The sequence below is a fragment of the Phyllobates terribilis genome, unplaced genomic scaffold, assembly GCF_046119375.1.
Source record: "Phyllobates terribilis strain yellow unplaced genomic scaffold, ASM4611937v1 Scaffold_9__5_contigs__length_417890890, whole genome shotgun sequence".
Classification (NCBI taxonomy): domain Eukaryota; kingdom Metazoa; phylum Chordata; class Amphibia; order Anura; family Dendrobatidae; genus Phyllobates; species Phyllobates terribilis.
Genome location: NW_027362769.1, coordinates 394,600,090 through 394,617,900, shown reverse-complemented (window position 1 = coordinate 394,617,900; position 17,811 = coordinate 394,600,090). Strand labels below are relative to the sequence as shown.

The 17,811-nt window shown below is 45.2% G+C and overlaps 1 protein-coding gene across 1 annotated transcript in view; it reads right to left on the bottom strand.

Annotated features, from left to right (window-relative positions):
* SEZ6L2 (seizure related 6 homolog like 2) overlaps positions 1-17,811 on the bottom strand; it is a 63,457-nt gene that overhangs the window by 32,184 nt on the left and 13,462 nt on the right. Inside the window, exons 3-5 of the mRNA XM_073646236.1 lie at positions 7,516-7,767; positions 7,253-7,386; positions 6,778-6,970 (exon numbers count right to left, since the gene is read on the bottom strand). Coding sequence (XP_073502337.1) covers positions 6,778-6,970; positions 7,253-7,386; positions 7,516-7,767 — 579 coding nt within the window. The remainder of the gene's footprint in view (positions 1-6,777; positions 6,971-7,252; positions 7,387-7,515; positions 7,768-17,811) is intronic.

The window sequence follows — 17,811 nt, the reverse complement described above, 5'->3', positions numbered from 1 at the left end:
CCCCTATGTACAAGAATATAACGACTATAATACTGCCCCCTATGTACAAGAATATAACTACTATAATACTGCTCCTATGTACAAGAATATAACTGCTATAATACCGCTCCTATGTACAAGAATATAACTACTATAATACTGCTCCTATGTACAAGAATATAACTACTATAATACTGCCCCCATGTACAAGAATATAACTACTATAATACTGCCCCCTATGTACAAGAATATAACTACTATAATACTGCCCCCTATTTATAAGAATATAACTACTATAATACTGCCCCTATGTACAAGAATATAACTACTATAATAGTGCCCCTATGTACAATAATATAACTACTATAATACTGCCCCCTATGTACAGGAATATAACTGCTATAATACTGCCCCTATGTATAAGAATATAACTACTATAATACTGCCCCCTATGTACAAGAATATAACTACTATAATACTGCTCCCTATGTACAAGAATAATACTACTATAATACTGCTCCTATGTATAAGAATAATACTACTATAATACTGCTCCTATGTACAAGAATATAACTACTATAATACTGCCTCTATGTATAAGAATATAACTACTATAATACTGCAGCTATGTGCAAGAATATAACTACTATAATGCTGCACCTATGTGCAAGAATATAACTACTATAATACTGCCCCCTATGTATAAGAATATATCTACTATAATACTGCTCCTTTGTACAGGAAAATAACTACTATAATACTGTCCCTATGTACAAGAATATAACTACTATAATACTGCCTCCTATGTACAAGAATATAACTACTATAATACTGCACCTATGTGCAAGAATATAACTACTATAATACTGCCCCCTATGTACAAGAATATAACTACTATAATACTGCCCCCTATGTACAAGAATATAACTACTATAATACTGCCCCCTATGTATAAGAATATAACTACTATAATACTGCCCCTATGTACAAGAATATAACTACTATAATAGTGCCCCTATGTACAATAATATAACTACTATAATACTGCCCCCTATTTACAGGAATATAACTACTATAATACTGCCCCTATGTATAAGAATATAACTACTATAATACTGCCCCCTATGTACAAGAATATAACTACTATAATACTGCTCCCTATGTACAAGAATAATACTACTATAATACTGCTCCTATGTATAAGAATAATACTACTATAATACTGCTCCTATGTACAAGAATATAACTATTATAATACTGCCTCTATGTATAAGAATATAACTACTATAATACTGCACCTATGTGCAAGAATATAACTACTATAATGCTGCACCTATGTGCAAGAATATAACTACTATAATACTGCCCCCTATGTATAAGAATATATCTACTATAATACTGCTCCTATGTACAGGAATATAACTACTATAATACTGTCCCTATGTACAAGAATATAACTACTATAATACTGCCTCCTATGTACAAGAATATAACTACTATAATACTGCACCTATGTGCAAGAATATAACTACTATAATACTGCCCCCTATGTATAAGAATATAACTACTATAATACTGCCCCTATGTACAATACTATAGCTACTATAATACTGCCCCATATGTACAAGAATATAACTACTATAATACTGCCCCCTATGTACAAGAATATAACTACTATAATACTGCTCCTATGTACAAGAATATAACTACTATAATACTGCTCCCTATGTACAAGAATATAACTACTATAATACTGCCCCTATGTACAAGAATATAACTACTATAATACTGCCCCCTATGTACAAGAATATAACTACTATAATACTGCTCCCATGTACAAGAATATAACTACTATAATACTGCCCCCTATGTATAAGAATATAACTACTATAATACTGCCCCTATGTACAAGAATATAACTACTATAATACTGCCCACTATGTACAAGAATATAACTACTATAATACTGCCCTCTATGTACAAGACTAAAACTACTATAATACTGCCCCTATGTACAAGAATATAACTACTATAATGCTGCCCACTATGTACAAGAATATAACTACTATAATACTGCCCTCTATGTACAAGAATAAAACTACTATAATACTGCTCCCTATGTACAAGAATATAACTACTATAATACTGCCCCTATGTACAAGAATATAACTACTATAATACTGCCCCCTATGTACAAGAATATAACTACTATAATACTGCCCCCTATGTACAAGAATATAACTACTATAATACTGCTCCTATGTATAAGAATATAACCACTATAATACTGCTCCTATATACAAGAATATAACTACTATAATACTGCTCCTATGTACAAGAATATAACCACTATAATACTGCCCCCTATGTACAAGAATATAACTACTATAATACTGCTCCTATGTACAAGAATATAACTACTATAATACTGCCCCTATGTACAAGAATATAACTACTATAATACTGCCCCCTATGTACAAGAATATAACTACTATAATACTGCCCCTATGTACAAGAATATAACTACTATAATACTGCCCCCTATGTACAAGAATATAACTACTATAATACTGCTCCTATGTACAAGAATATAACTACTATAATACTGCCCCTATGTACAAGAATATAACTACTATAATACTGCTCCCTATGTATAAGAATATAACTACTATAATACTGCCCCTATGTACAAGAATATAACTACTATAATAGTGCCCCTATGTACAAGAATATAAGTACTATAATACTGCCCCCTATGTACAGGAATATAACTACTATAATACTGCCCCTATGTATAAGAATATAACTACTATAATACTGCCCCCTATGTACAAGAATATAACTACTATAATACTGCTCCCTATGTACAAGAATAATACTACGATAATACTGCTCCTATGTATAAGAATAATACTACTATAATACTGCTCCTATGTACAAGAGTATAACTACTATAATACTGCCCCTATGTGCAAGAATATAACTACTATAATACTGCACCTATGTGCAAGAATATAACTACTATAATGCTGCCCCTATGTGCAAGAATATAACTACTATAATGCTGCACCTACAGTACAGACCAAAAGTTTAGACACACCTTCTTATTTAAAGATTTTTCTGTATTTTCATGACTATGAAAATTGTACATTCACACTGAAGGCATCAAAACTATGAATTAACACATGTGGAATTATATACTTAACAAAAAAGTGTGAAACAACTGAAAATATGTCTTATATTCTAGGTTCTTCAAAGTAGCCACCTTTTGCTTTGATGACTGCTTTGCACACTCTTGGCATTCTCTTGATGAGCTTCAGGAGGTAGTCACCGGAAATGGTCTTCACTTCACAGGTGTGCCCTGTCAGGTTTAATAAGTGGGATTTCTTGCCTTATAAATGGGGTTGGGACCATCAGTTGTGTTGTGCAGAAGTCTGGTGGATACACAGCTGATAGTCCTACTGAATAGACTGTTAGAATTTGTATTATGGCAAGAAAAAAGCAGCTAAGTAAACAAAAATGAGTGGCCATCATTACTTTAAGAAATGAAGGTCAGTCGGTCCGAAAAATTGGGCAAACTTTGAAAGTGTCCCCAAGTGCAGTTGCAAAAACCATCAAGCGCTACAAAGAAACTGGCTCACATGAGGACTGCCCCAGGAAAGGAAGACCAAGAGTCACCTCTGCTTCTGAGGATAAGTTTATCCGAGTCACCAGCCTCAGAAATCGCAGGTTAACAGCAGCTCAGATTAGAGACCAGGTCAATGCCACACAGAGTTCTAGCAGCAGACACATCTCTTCAACAACTGTTAAGAGGAGACTTTGTGCAGCAAGCCTTCATGGTAAAATAGCTTCTAGGAAACCACTGCTAAGGACAGGCAACAAGCAGAAGAGACTTGTTTGGGCTAAAGAACACAAGGAATGGACATTAGACCAGTGGAAATCTGTGCTTTCGTCTGAAGAGTCCAAATTTGAGATCTTTGGTTCCAACCACCGTGTCTTTGTGCGACGCAGAAAAGGTGAACGGATGGACTCTACATGCCTGGTTCCCACCGTGAAGCATGGAGGAGGAGGTGTGATGGTGTGGGGGGGCTTTGCTGGTGACACTGTTGGGGATTTATTCAAAATTTAAGCCATACTGAACCAGCATGGCTACCACAGCATCTTGCAGCGGCATGCTATTCCATCCGGTTTGCATTTAGTTGGACCATCATTTATTTTTCAACAGGACAATGACCCAAAACACCTCCAGGCTGTGTAAAGGCTATTTGACCAAGGAGGAGAGTGATGGGGTGCTACGCCAGATGACCTGGCCTCCACAGTCACCAGACCTGAACCCAATCGAGATGGTTTGGGGTGAGCTGGACCGCAGCGTGAAGGCAAAAGGGCCAACAAGTGCTAAGCATCTCTGGGAACTCCTTCAAGATTGTTGGAAGACCATTTCCGGTGACTACCTCTTGAAGCTCATCAAGAGAATGCCAAGAGTGTGCAAAGCAGTCATCAAAGCAAAAGGTGGCTACTGTGAAGAACCTAGGATATAAGACATATTTTCAGTTGTTTCACAATTTTTTATTAAGTATATAATTCCACATGTGGTAATTCATAGTTTTGATGCCTTCAGTGTGAATGTACAATTTTCAAAGTCATGAAAATACAGAAAAATCTTTCAATGAGAAGGTGTGTCCAAACTTTTGGTCTGTACTGTATGTGCAAGAATATAACTACTATAATACTGCCCCCTATGTATAAGAATATATCTACTATAATACTGCTCCTATGTACAGGAATATAACTACTATAATACTGTCCCTATGTACAAGAATATAACTACTATAATACTGCCCCTATGTATAAGAATATAACTCCTATAATACTGTCCCTATGTACAAGAATATAACTACTATAATACTGCCTCCTATGTATAAGAATATAACTACTATAATACTGTCCCTATGTACAAGAATATAACTACTATAATACTGCACCTATGTGCAAGAATATAACTACTATAATACTGCCCCTATGTATAAGAATATAACTACTATAATACTGCCCCTATGTACAAGACTATAGCTACTATAATACTGCCCCCTATGTACAAGAATATAACTACTATAATACTGCCCCCTATGTACAAGAATATAACTACTATAATACTGCTCCTATGTACAAGAATATAACTACTATAATACTGCTCCCTATGTACAAGAATATAACTACTATAATACTGCCCCCTATGTACAAGAATATAACTACTATAATACTGCCCCCTATGTACAAGAATATAACTACTATAATACTGCTCCTATGTACAAGAATATAACTACTATAATACTGCCCCCTATGTATAAGAATATAACTACTATAATACTGCCCCTATGTACAAGAATATAACTACTATAATACTGCCCACTATGTACAAGAATATAACTACTATAATACTGCCCTCTATATACAAGACTAAAACTACTATAATACTGCCCCTATGTACAAGAATATAAATACTATAATGCTGCCCACTATGTACAAGAATATAACTACTATAATACTGCCCTCTATGTACAAGACTAAAACTACTATAATACTGCTCCCTATGTACAAGAATATAACTACTATAATACTGCCCCCTATGTACAAGAATATAACTACTATAATACTGCCCCCTATGTACAAGAATATAACTACTATAATACTGCCCCCTATGTACAAGAATATAACTACTATAATACTGCTCCTATGTACAAGAATATAACCACTATAATACTGCTCCTATATACAAGAATATAACTACTATAATACTGCTCCTATGTACAAGAATATAACCACTATAATACTGCTCCTATGTACAAGAATATAACTACTATAATACTGCTCCTATGTACAAGAATATAACTACTATAATACTGCCCCCTATGTACAAGAATATAACTACTATAATACTGCTCCTATGTACAAGAATATAACTACTATAATACTGCTCCCTATGTACAAGAATATAACTACTATAATGCTGCTCCTATATACAAGAATATAACTACTATAATACTGCCCCCTACGTACAAGAATATAACTACTATAATACTGCTCCTATATACAAGAATATAACTACTATAATGCTGCTCCTATATACAAGAATATAACTACTATAATACTGCCCCCTACGTACAAGAATATAACTACTATAATACTGCCCCTATGTACAAGAATATAACTACTATAATACTGCTCCCTATGTACAAGAATATAACTACTATAATACTACCCCCTATGTACAAGAATATAACTACTATAATACTGCCCCCTATGTACAAGAATATAACTACTATAATACTGCCCCTATGTACAAGAATATAACTACTATAATACTGCCCCTATGTACAAGAATATAACTACTATAATACTGCTCCCTATGTACAAGAATATAACTACTATAATACTACCCCCTATGTACAAGAATATAACTGCTATAATACTGCCCCTATGTACAAGAATATAACTACTATAATACTGCCCCCTATGTACAAGAATATAACTACTATAATACTGCTCCTATGTACAAGAATATAACTACTATAATACTGCCCCCTATGTACAAGAATATAACTACTATAATACTGCTCCTATGTACAAGAATATAACTACTATAATACTACCCCCTATGTACAAGAATATAACTGCTATAATACTGCCCCTATGTACAAGAATATAACTACTATAATACTGCCCCCTATGTACAAGAATATAACTACTATAATACTGCTCCTATGTACATTGTTTAGAGGGCTGTGAGAAATATTTTACCTTGGTAGCGCAATTTAAATGCTCCAGGGCTGGTGGCGCGGTAAGTCTGGAATCGCACTGCAATGTGATTGGTTGGACTGCGGATCACCTGACCCTCAGCCATCAGCGTCTCATTGGCCAGCAGGAAGCGGTGATCTTCTTCCAGCCCCTCCACGCTCAGCGCCTCCTCTTTGGACAGGTTCAGCTTCTCCACCTGGAAACATTTGGACCTTATAAATCACATAATTATGGAAAACAATTGGACTCCAGTCGTCTCCTATCAGGATGATAACGTTGGTCCCATCTGTGGCCAGGACGCCCGGTGACCACCAATATGGCTGCCATACAGCGCTGGTCGCTCAGGTGTCATTGCGGCTCGGTTCTGATGACGTATCACGGAATAATCCCGGTGTCTGATGTGACGGCCATATTGGTGGTCATCCTGCTGAGGACGACTCGGGGACAGGACAGAGATCTCTCCGCTGATCACACTCACCCGGATCTCCACGCCGTACCCCATATACACGGACACGCTGTATGTGCAGTCCAGGCCGCCAAAGAAGCTTCCCCCGGAATATTCCGGAGCCTCCAGGATGCCTTCCAGCTCCGAGATGTTATTATTACAGAGAACTGCAGAGAAGGAAAATCACAACCCCCATCATGCACAACCCCTGAAGCTGTCAGGGCACGCTTGGAGTTGTAGTTCTGCATCCCTTGGAGAGGATGATTACTAGTCAGGGTCACCCCCATCATCCTCACCTGGGCTGTGCACGGTCGTCACGGTGGTGGTGGTGATCAGAGTGGTGGTGGTCTCCTCCTCGCCCTCCGCAGAGGGTCCTGGACCTCCTGTTGGTGCTGGAGATGGAGGCGTCAATGTGCTGAGGGGTGGAGGAAGCGAGAACGTCCCCCCGACAGCCGTGGTGAGGACGCCAGAGGTCTCGCTGACCCCTGCAGGGGCCAGGTCGTCAGTCAGGGACACAGGGGCGGCCCGGGTGGGCACAGAGGTGGTACCTGGTGACGATATAACATAGAAATCATTACACCGACACTCACGACTTCACTTCTCCGGTACCGACCCTGAGGAATAACAGGTCAATACTCCAGTCACTCCCAATGCTGCATCCACGATTCTACTGGCGGCCTCTGGACAGCATCAGGACTTTAAGGATTAAAGGGTCATCATCAAATTTGTCCATAGGATATGGGGTAACGTACTGATCCTTGAGGGTCCACATGCTGCGATCCCCAGCCTTTCTTGAATGAAGGAGGGGTGGGTGAGCTCGGACTGCGCTCCATTCATTGTCAGTGGGACTGCCGTGCTCAGCCCCATAAAGCATGAAGCTTTGGTGGAGCCCCAGTCTCAGGACCCCCGCGATCGTTAATTTATCTCAATCCTATTTTCAGGTGATGACTTTAAAATTTGGCACAGCCCCTTTAAATTCAACATGACCTGGGAGTGGGCGTCTGAATAGACTGTCTGTGGAGGGTGATGGAGCGCCCCCATAAATGGTGGGTCCCCTTTTCTTACTTCTGATGCACCACAGACAGTGAGCCAGCAGGGGGCAGTCACAAGATGTAAAGTCCTGCAGACAGAAGCTTTGGATGTGACTGGAGGATATGACATGGTGTAACTCAGCAATGTAGATCTGACCCATAAAATGAATTGCAGCAGTGGTACCGGGGGTGAGGTGCGGCCCCCTATGTACAGACCCCGCTGGTTGCTGTACGTGTGCTCCCCCTCCCCCCACGTGTCGCTCTGATTGATGCCCCTCTGCAGATCTGATCTGTGTTTCTCCGCTCCTCGAGGACCCCCGCTGTTTGACCTATGGATTTTATAATTACGTGACCGCCTCAGGACGCAGATACGGATCTTCATCGCCGGAGATCAATACCCGGGAGCCCCTCCTGGAATGATTCCTCGCACCAGGACAGAGACCAGAGGACGGATTAATATGAGATTTCCACTGTTAATGATGCCCCCCTTATAATATGGCCGTCGTGACAGTTCGGGCAGTGGTCTTCCCCTAGCATTTCCTTAGTATATACCGCTCGATGCTTACAGAATACAGAACAGGTGGAGTAATACATGACTGCGGGATCAGACTGTAGCCGTAACCGTGGAGACACATAGACCTGCACAGGTGCTGTAGACACAAAACGGTAGTAAACCCCAGGTATGTTTTATGGGAGTATTAGTCAGTGACTAGTCTTCATCTTCCTCCAAAAGTCCATGGGTGACCATTGCTGTTTATTGGCGCATACCGCCCCTCAATCCGAACCTAATAGCGGTGTAGCTTACACCCGCAATCGCCATTTCCGGCCTTTTTTTAGTGAGGACCAGCACCGTCCGTTTTGGTAAATTCTTGTATTCCCCATGGGATAACAGATACGTGGTATTTTTTTCCTTTAACTCTACACTGCGCTGTTCCATAAGTTTAAACTGACAAATGGGCTTTGCCATTCCTCTTGTCAGAGGGGTGTGTCCCTGTAAGGAGATGGACATGCTGCCCATGTTCCCCCTTGAAGAAACAAGTTTAATGTTATGTGGTGTAATGTGAAATATGATGTATAATGTGAATTGTGATGTGCGGTAAAGATATTAGTAATGTTAATAGTGTTAATAGTAAGAGTTAATGTTTGGGACTAGCCCAGAATGGGAAGGGCTAAGTTGAAGGGAAAGTGACAATTTCCTGTTAGGAAGTCAGATAGGGCTTGGAGTGCATAGAAAGGTCTATTCTGTGGTGTCCCTAAAGTGAGAGGAGACCGAATGAAAAAGATAACAAGATCCGGAGCAAAAGTGACTGAGAGACAGATCGATTAGAGACGGGTCCTAGGAGAGAATGCTTAGCAGAAATGTCCAGAGTTTATCACTCTTAAAGGTACAGGGCCCTGACAGGACTGAGTATGTGAGATGAATAGAAAGTCCGGGGCGGGAGTTCCCTAAGAGTCAGAGAGCTTGAAGCTGAGTCCGGCCATATTGGCACCCTGAATGGAAGAAAAGATGCTGAACAGGAGGGCGAGTAAAGGACTCTTTCTAAACAGGACTGTAGTGTCAAGCTGGGTTGCGGTGAAGTAGTGAGAAACAGTGGATACTGAGGACAAGTACAGAGAGTAAAGAGAAAAGGAGAGCAATGGAGAAATGAAGGAAGGAAACTGTGTGGAAAATGCTTCAAGTTGTAAAGGAAACGTTCATAAGACTGTGCGCCCGCTATCTCCTATATGTTCCCTACCTAGTTCCAGTTCAGTAAAAAGTTTATTTTTGAATGGTGGTCTCCCTCATTGAACTCTGAAACATCGGGTCCTGGCAAACCCACAACGTCGGTTACATGCAGCCTACACGGGCGGAGTGTCTTCACAGCAAAAGTACACACACCCAGTCAGGACCACCACATTCGTATACTGTACCGGGGCGTGACAAACGAGTGCCTCGCTCACGGCTACTGCCCCACGCCACGCTACACTTGGCATAGTTGGCAGGATCAAGTCTTGCAGCTAGAAGAGCAAAATGCAGGGAAGATTCGAGTTGCCTGGAAGATGGTGACCATTACGCAGTGTAAGATGGCGTCGAGTGCGAACTTGAAAATGGCGAATACAGGTGCAAAACAACAAGAAGGTCCCACCCATCTTGGGAATAGAAGAAATGAAAGAGCGCGAAGAGGTGTCCAGCCCTTCAGAGGTTAGGCCTATAGAAGGGAGTGTTGGAACTGAGAGTGCCATCCTACAGCGAGGAGTAGCCGTAGTAGGGGAACGAAGTGGAAGAAAAAGGTCCGTCCAGTAAGGTGTGACTCCAGAGAATGGGCGGTGGAGTCAGAGAAATGGGACGGTGAGCCAGAGGAAACCCCACCCAGCGAAAGGTGGAGCCGTGATGGGCCTCAAGCAGCAAAGGAGATGGAGCCATTTGTGGGTTGTGAGTCGGAGAGGAAGCAGGGTGAGATGATGATGGCGGAATGGGGGATGCTGATGGCGCAGAGTGAGGTGAATGAGGAGAAGCTTGGCAGAGAACTGCAGCAGTTGTTGGCGGCAGTGGCGGAGGAGGTGAGACCGGGCAGCCTGATGGAGAAGATGGAGGTCGGACCGGAGCCAGAGCCTTTCACGATGGCCTGGTTCATGGCCTGCAGAAGAGCCAAGTGCTTGGAGGTCTTATGGGCCCAGATGCTAGTGGATAACCCATCAACCCCGAGAACAGTCCCCACCTCTGAGGAGGAGTCCCCTACCATCATGGATTGGTGGATCGCAGAGGTCGGCAGAGGACCAGTGAGGAAAACGGAGTTGGAAGCTGGAGAGGTTTACATTGTGCCCATTGCACCCCAATGCCTGAAGCAGCTCAAGGCTCCAGAGGAGCGAAGATCCAGCGGACCTAAGTTACAACTGCCTGGGACTGTAATGACCTGATAGCCGAAGATGGCTGGAATGTTTTCTTTTTATTGTTTTTGTTGCACTTGATGGACTATGCCCCTGTCGTTTGGGCTATTTGCAAGGAGACAAACTTTGCCGTTGTTTGTTCCAGGGCCCTTGCCAAGGAGAGCCAGATCGACCTGAGGAATGGATCCCTGGTCAAAGGACAGGGGTCCTCGCCAAGGAGGACCAAGTCAGTCTTGTTCTATGAGGAGAAGAAAGTTCTGTGAAGTTTAACTTTATGTGTGTTTTGAAATGCATTGTCGTTTTCTAGGTTCCTGATGGCCGAGGACGACCATCGTTAAAGAAGGGGGGAAAGTAAAGAGATGGACATACTGCCCATGTTTCCCTCTTGAAGAAACTAGTTTAATGTTATGTGGTTTCATTTGAAATGTAATATATAATGTGAATTGTGATGTGCGTTAAAGATATTAGTAATGTTGATAGTGTGTGTAGCTTGACAATAGGGATAGTGAGAGTTATTGTTTGGGACTAGCCCAGAGTGGGAGGGGATAAGTTGACGGGAAAGTGACAATTTCCTATTAGGAAGTCAGACAGGGCCTGGAGTGCATAGAAAAATGACCTAAGGTCCCTTGTAAGCAGTGTCGCATTCTGGGGTGTCCCTAAAGTGAGAGGAGACTGAAGGAAAGAGATAGCAAAATCCGGAGTAGAAGTGACTAAGAGACAGAGTGATTGATCAGAGACGGCTCCTGGAAGAGGACGTCTAGTAGAAATTTCCAGAGTTCATAACTCTTAAAGGTAACGGGCCCTAACAGGGCTGCGTACATGAGATGAATAGAAAGGTGAAGATAGAAAACAATAGAGAAAAGAAGGAAGGAAACTGTGTGGAAAATGCTTTGAGTTGTAAAGGAAACGTTCATAAGACTGTGCGCCCGCTATCTCTTGTATATGTACCTACCAAGTTCCCGTTCAGTAAAAAGTTTATTTTTGAATGGTGTCTTCCTTATTGAACTCTGAAACATCGGGTCCTGGCAAACCAGCAACATCGGTTACATGCGGCCTACACGGGCGTAAAACCCTGACATCTAAAGTCGATACACCCAGCCAAGACCTCCACTATCATGTAACGAGCCAGAGTGCAACAGACGAGTACCTCACCCGCGGCTACCGCCCTGCGCCACATCACACCCCTACTCAGACAGCACTGATTGGGCAGTCTCAGACTGTATAATGACACACCCAGATATCAATTTATATAGATATTTCCCAGAATAATTAAGGAGGAACGGCACAGAGTTCTAACAACACAAACACAATGATTTTCTTCTTTTTTTTTTGCTCCGTTCACTGACAGCAAGCTGAGAAATTTGCAGAGCTCCTCATTACCAAGTGATATGGCGATATGTTGCCATTACAACTATATCTGCAGATACAACTGAATGCAATGGTGGAGCAGAGAGTTGTCAGCTCCCTGCTCCACCATCGAGCTTGTGCATGCCCCTGGCATGATCTGAAGCACAGGATAGGAGGAGCGATGGCATCACTGGATGGTGCCTGCTGTGCTGAGCCTCAGTCTGCGCAGAGCGACTCAGGTCTGCTCTATTCACCATGGGAGCGGCAATGTGGGGGCATCGTACTGTGTGGAGGGATATCATGGGGGCGTCATGCTGTGTTGGAAACATCTTACTGTATAAGAACCATGAAAGGGGTGACTGACAGACAGACGTGTGACTGACGGACGATGCACGTGACTGTTGATGCCATTACTGGAGTCAGCAGGGCAAGAAATGCCTGATGCAGGGCGTCACTGCCCAGCACATGGTGGCCATTGTGTCCTAAGTGATCATGCATTGAGATGACCAGTGAATCGGCCAGGTCACAGGTTGTACGTCTTCTGCTCCTTAAAGAGAGAGTGCATTCAGCTTAAGGAAGTGAGGGGAAAACTGCCTGTGAGGGGCGAGAAAGCTAGAACCTAACTGTGTGAGGGCCAAGGAGAAAACCACTTGTGAAGGGCGAGAAGATAACCGCCTGTGAGGGGTGAGGAGATAACTGCTTATGAGGGACAAGGAGAAATCTACCTGTGAAGGGTGAGGAGAAAACTACCTTTCATGGGCGAGAAGATAACTGTTTGTGGGTGCAAGAAGATAACTATGTCTATGAGGGAGCGAGGAGATCATTGCCTGTGAGGGGCGACAAGATAACTGCCTGTGATAGGTGAGGAGATAGCTGCTTATGAAGGAAAAGGATAAAAATGCCTATGAAGGGAGAGAAGATAACAGCCTGTGAGGGGTAAGGACATAACCGCCTGTGAGGGGCGAAGAAATAACTGCCTGTGGGGGGCGAAGAGATAACTGCCTGTGGGGGGCGAAGAGATAACTGCCTGTGGGGGTGAAGAGATAACTGCCTGTGGGGGTGAAGAGATAACCGCCTGTGGGGGGGCGAGAAGTTTACCACCTGTGAAGGGAGAGAAGATAACAGCCTGTGAGGGGTAAGGACATAACCGCCTGTGGGGGGCAAAGAGATAACCGCCTGTGGGGGTGAAGAGATAACTGCCTGTGGGGGTGAAGAGATACAGTAACTGCCTGTGGGGGGCAAAGAGATAACCGCCTGTGGGGGTGAAGAGATAACTGCCTGTGGGGGGCGAGAAGTTTACCACCTGTGAAGGGAGAGAAGATAACAGCCTGTGAGGGGTAAGGACATAACCGCCTGTGGGGGTGAAGAGATAACTGCCTGTGGGGGTGAAGAGATAACTGCCTGTGGGGGTGAAGAGATAACTGCCTGTGGGGGTGAAGAGATAACTGCCTGTGGGGGTGAAGAGATAACCGCCTGTGGGGGTGAAGAGATAACTGCCTGTGGGGGTGAAGAGATAACTGCCTGTGGGGGTGAAGAGATAATTGCCTGTGGGGGTGAAGAGATAACTGCCTGTGGGGGGCGAGAAGTTTACCATTACCACCTGTGAAGGGATAGGAGATAACTGCCTGTGAGGGGTAAGGACATAACCGCCTGTGGGGGTGAAGAGATAACTTCCTGTGGGGGTGAAGAGATAACTGCCTGTGGGGGTGAAGAGATAACTGCCTGTGGGGGTGAAGAGATAACCGCCTGTGGGGGTGAAGAGATAACTGCCTGTGGGGGTGAAGAGATAACTGCCTGTGGGGGTGAAGAGATAACTGCCTGTGGGGGTGAAGAGATAACCGCCTGTGGGGGTGAAGAGATAACCGCCTGTGGGGGTGAAGAGATAACTGCCTGTGGGGGGCGAGAAGTTTACCATTACCACCTGTGAAGGGATAGGAGATAACTGCCTGTGAGGGACAAGGAGAAAACCACTTGTGAGGGCCAAAAAGAAAACCCGTTGGTGAGAGAGATAACTGAGTGAGATAACTGTCAGCGAGGGGAGAGGAGATAATCACCAGTCAGGGCTAAGAAGAAGACTGAATGTGAGGGCCAAGGAGATAGCAGTATGTGATGGGCGAAAAGACAACTGTACATGAGGGGTAAGGAGATAAGTGCCTGTGAGGGCTAAGGAGAAAACTGAATGTGAGGGGCAATGAGAAAACTGCCTGTGAGGGGCAAGAAGATAACCAACCGCCTGTAAGGGGAGAGATGATAACTACCTGTGATGGGTGAGGAGATACACCTCAGTGATAGCCAAGTAGAAAACCACCTGTGAGAAGCGAGGAGAAAACTGTCTCTGAGGGGAAAGAAGATAACAGTGTGAAAGGGGCAAGGAGATAACTGTCTGAGGGCCAAAGGGAAAACTGCCTGTAAGGGACAAGGAGGTAACTGCCTGTGAGGGGCGAAAAGATAACTGTGTGAGAGGGGCAAGGAGGTAACAGTCTGTGAAGGTCAAGGAGATAACTGCCTGTGACGGCATGGCCAAGAGAAAACCGTCTGAGAGGGGCGAGGAGAAACCTCTTGTGAGGAGCTAGGAGAAAACCGCTTGTGAGGGCCAAGGAATATGTAAGGGCTAAGGAGAGAGATAATTCTCTCTGTAAGGAGTGAGGAGATAAGAGTCTATGAGGCGACAAGGAGATAACTGCCTGTGATAGGCTAGGAAATAACTGCCTTTGAGTGCCAAAGAGAAAAATGCCTATGAGGGGAGAGAAAAGATCCGACTGTGAGGGGCGAAGAGATGACCGCCTGTGAGGGGCGAGGAGAGAGAGATAACCGCCTGTGAGGGGCGAGGAGAAAGAGATAACCACCTGTGAGGGGCGAGGAGAAAGAGATAACCGCCTGTGAGGGGCGAAGAGAAAGAGATAACCGCCTGTGAGGGGCGAAGAGATGACCGCCTGTGAGGGGCGAGGAGAAAGAGATAACTGCCTGTGAGGGGCGAGGAGAAAGAGATAACCAACCGCCTGTGAGGGGCGAAGAGATGACAGCCTGTGAGGGGCGAGGAGAGAGAGATAACCGCCTGTGAGGGGCGAGGAGAGAGAGAAAACCGTCTGTGAGGGGCGAGCAGAAAGAGATAACCGCCTGTGAGGGGCGAGGAGAAAGAGATAACCGCCTGTGAGGGGCGAGGAGAAAGAGATAACCAACCGCCTGTGAGGGGCGAGGAGATAGAGATAACCGCCTGTGAGGGGCGAGGAGAAAGAGATAACCAACCACCTGTGAGGGGCGAGAAGAAAGAGATAACCAACCGCCTGTGAGGGGCGAGGAAAAAGAGATAACCGCCTGTGAGGGGCGAAGAGAAAGAGATAACCGCCGGTGAGGGGCGAAGAGATGACCGCCTGTGAGGGGCGAGGAGAGAGAGATAACCGCCTGTGAGGGGCGAGGAGAAAGAGATTACCGCCTGTGAGGGGCGAAGAGAAAGAGATAACCGCCTGTGAGGGGCGAAGAGATGACCGCCTGTGAGGGGCGAGGAGAAAGAGATAACCGCCTGTGAGGGGCGAGGAGAAAGAGATAACCAACCGCCTGTGAGGGGCGAAGAGATGACAGCCTGTGAGGGGCGAGGAGAGAGAGATAACCGCCTGTGAGGGGCGAGGAGAGAGAGAAAACCGTCTGTGAGGGGCGAGCAGAAAGAGATAACCGCCTGTGAGGGGCGAGGAGAAAGAGATAACCGCCTGTGAGGGGCGAGGAGAAAGAGATAACCAACCGCCTGTGAGGGGCGAGGAGATAGAGATAACCGCCTGTGAGGGGCGAGGAGAAAGAGATAACCAACCACCTGTGAGGGGCGAGAAGAAAGAGATAACCAACCGCCTGTGAGGGGCGAGGAAAAAGAGATAACCGCCTGTGAGGGGCGAAGAGAAAGAGATAACCGCCGGTGAGGGGCGAAGAGATGACCGCCTGTGAGGGGCGAGGAGAAAGAGATAACTGCCTGTGAGGGGCGAGGAGAAAGAGATAACCAACCGCCTGTGAGGGGCGAGGAGAAAGAGATAACCGCCTGTGAGGGGTGAGGAGAAAGAGATAACCACCTGTGAGGGGCGAAGAGATGACCGCCTGTGAGGGGCGAGGAGAAAGAGATAGCCAACCACCTGTGAGGGGCGAGGAGAAAGAGATAACCGCCTGTGAGGGGCGAGGAGAAAGAGATAACCACCTGTGAGGGACAAAGAGATGACCGCCTGTGAGGGGCGAGGAGAAAGAGATAACCGCCTGTGAGGGGCGAGGGGAAAGAGATAACCGCCTGTGAGGGGCGAGGAGAAAGAGATGACCGCCTGTGAGTGGCGAGGAGAAAGAGATAACCGCCTGTGAGGGGCGAGGAGAAAGAGATAACCGCCTGTGAGGGGCGAAGAGATGACCGCCTGTGAGGGACGAGGAGAGAGAGATAACCACCTGTGAGGGGCGAGGAGAAAGAGATAACCGCCTGTGAGGGGCGAGGAGAAGAGATAATTGCCTGTGAGGGGCAAGGAGAAAGAGATAACCGCCTGTGAGGGGCGAAGAGATGACCGCCTGTGAGGGGCGAAGAGAAAGAGATAACCAACCGCCTGTGAGGGGTGAGGAGAAAGAGATAATCGCCTTTGAGGGGTGAAGAGATGACCGCCTGTGAGGGGTGAGGAGAAAGAGATAACCAACCGCCTGTGAGGGGCGAGGAGAAAGAGATAACCGCCTGTGAGGGGCGAAGAGAAAGAGATAACCGCCTGTGAGGGGCGAGGAGAAAGAGATTACCGCCTGTGAGGGGCGAAGAGAAAGAAATAACCGCCTGTGAGGGGCGAAGAGATGACCGCCTGTGAGGGGCGAGGAGAAAGAGATAACCGCCTGTGAGGGGCGAGGAGAAAGAGATAACCAACCGCCTGTGAGGGGCGAAGAGATGACAGCCTGTGAGGGGCGAGGAGAGAGAGATAACCGCCTGTGAGGGGCGAGGAGAGAGAGAAAACCGTCTGTGAGGGGCAGGCAGAAAGAGATAACCGCCTGTGAGGGGCGAGGAGAAAGAGATAACCAACCGCCTGTGAGGGGCGAGGAGAAAGAGATAACCGCCTGTGAGGGGCGAGGAGAAAGAGATAACCAACCGCCTGTGAGGGGCGAGAAGAAAGAGATAACCAACCGCCTGTGAGGGGCGAGGAGAAAGAGATAACCGCCTGTGAGGGGCAAAGAGAAAGAGATAACCGCCTGTGAGGGGCGAAGAGATGACCGCCTGTGAGGGGCGAGGAGAAAGAGATAACTGCCTGTGAGGGGCGAGGAGAAAGAGATAACCAACCGCCTGTGAGGGGCGAGGAGAAAGAGATAACTGCCTGTGAGGGGTGAGGAGAAAGAGATAACCGCCTGTGA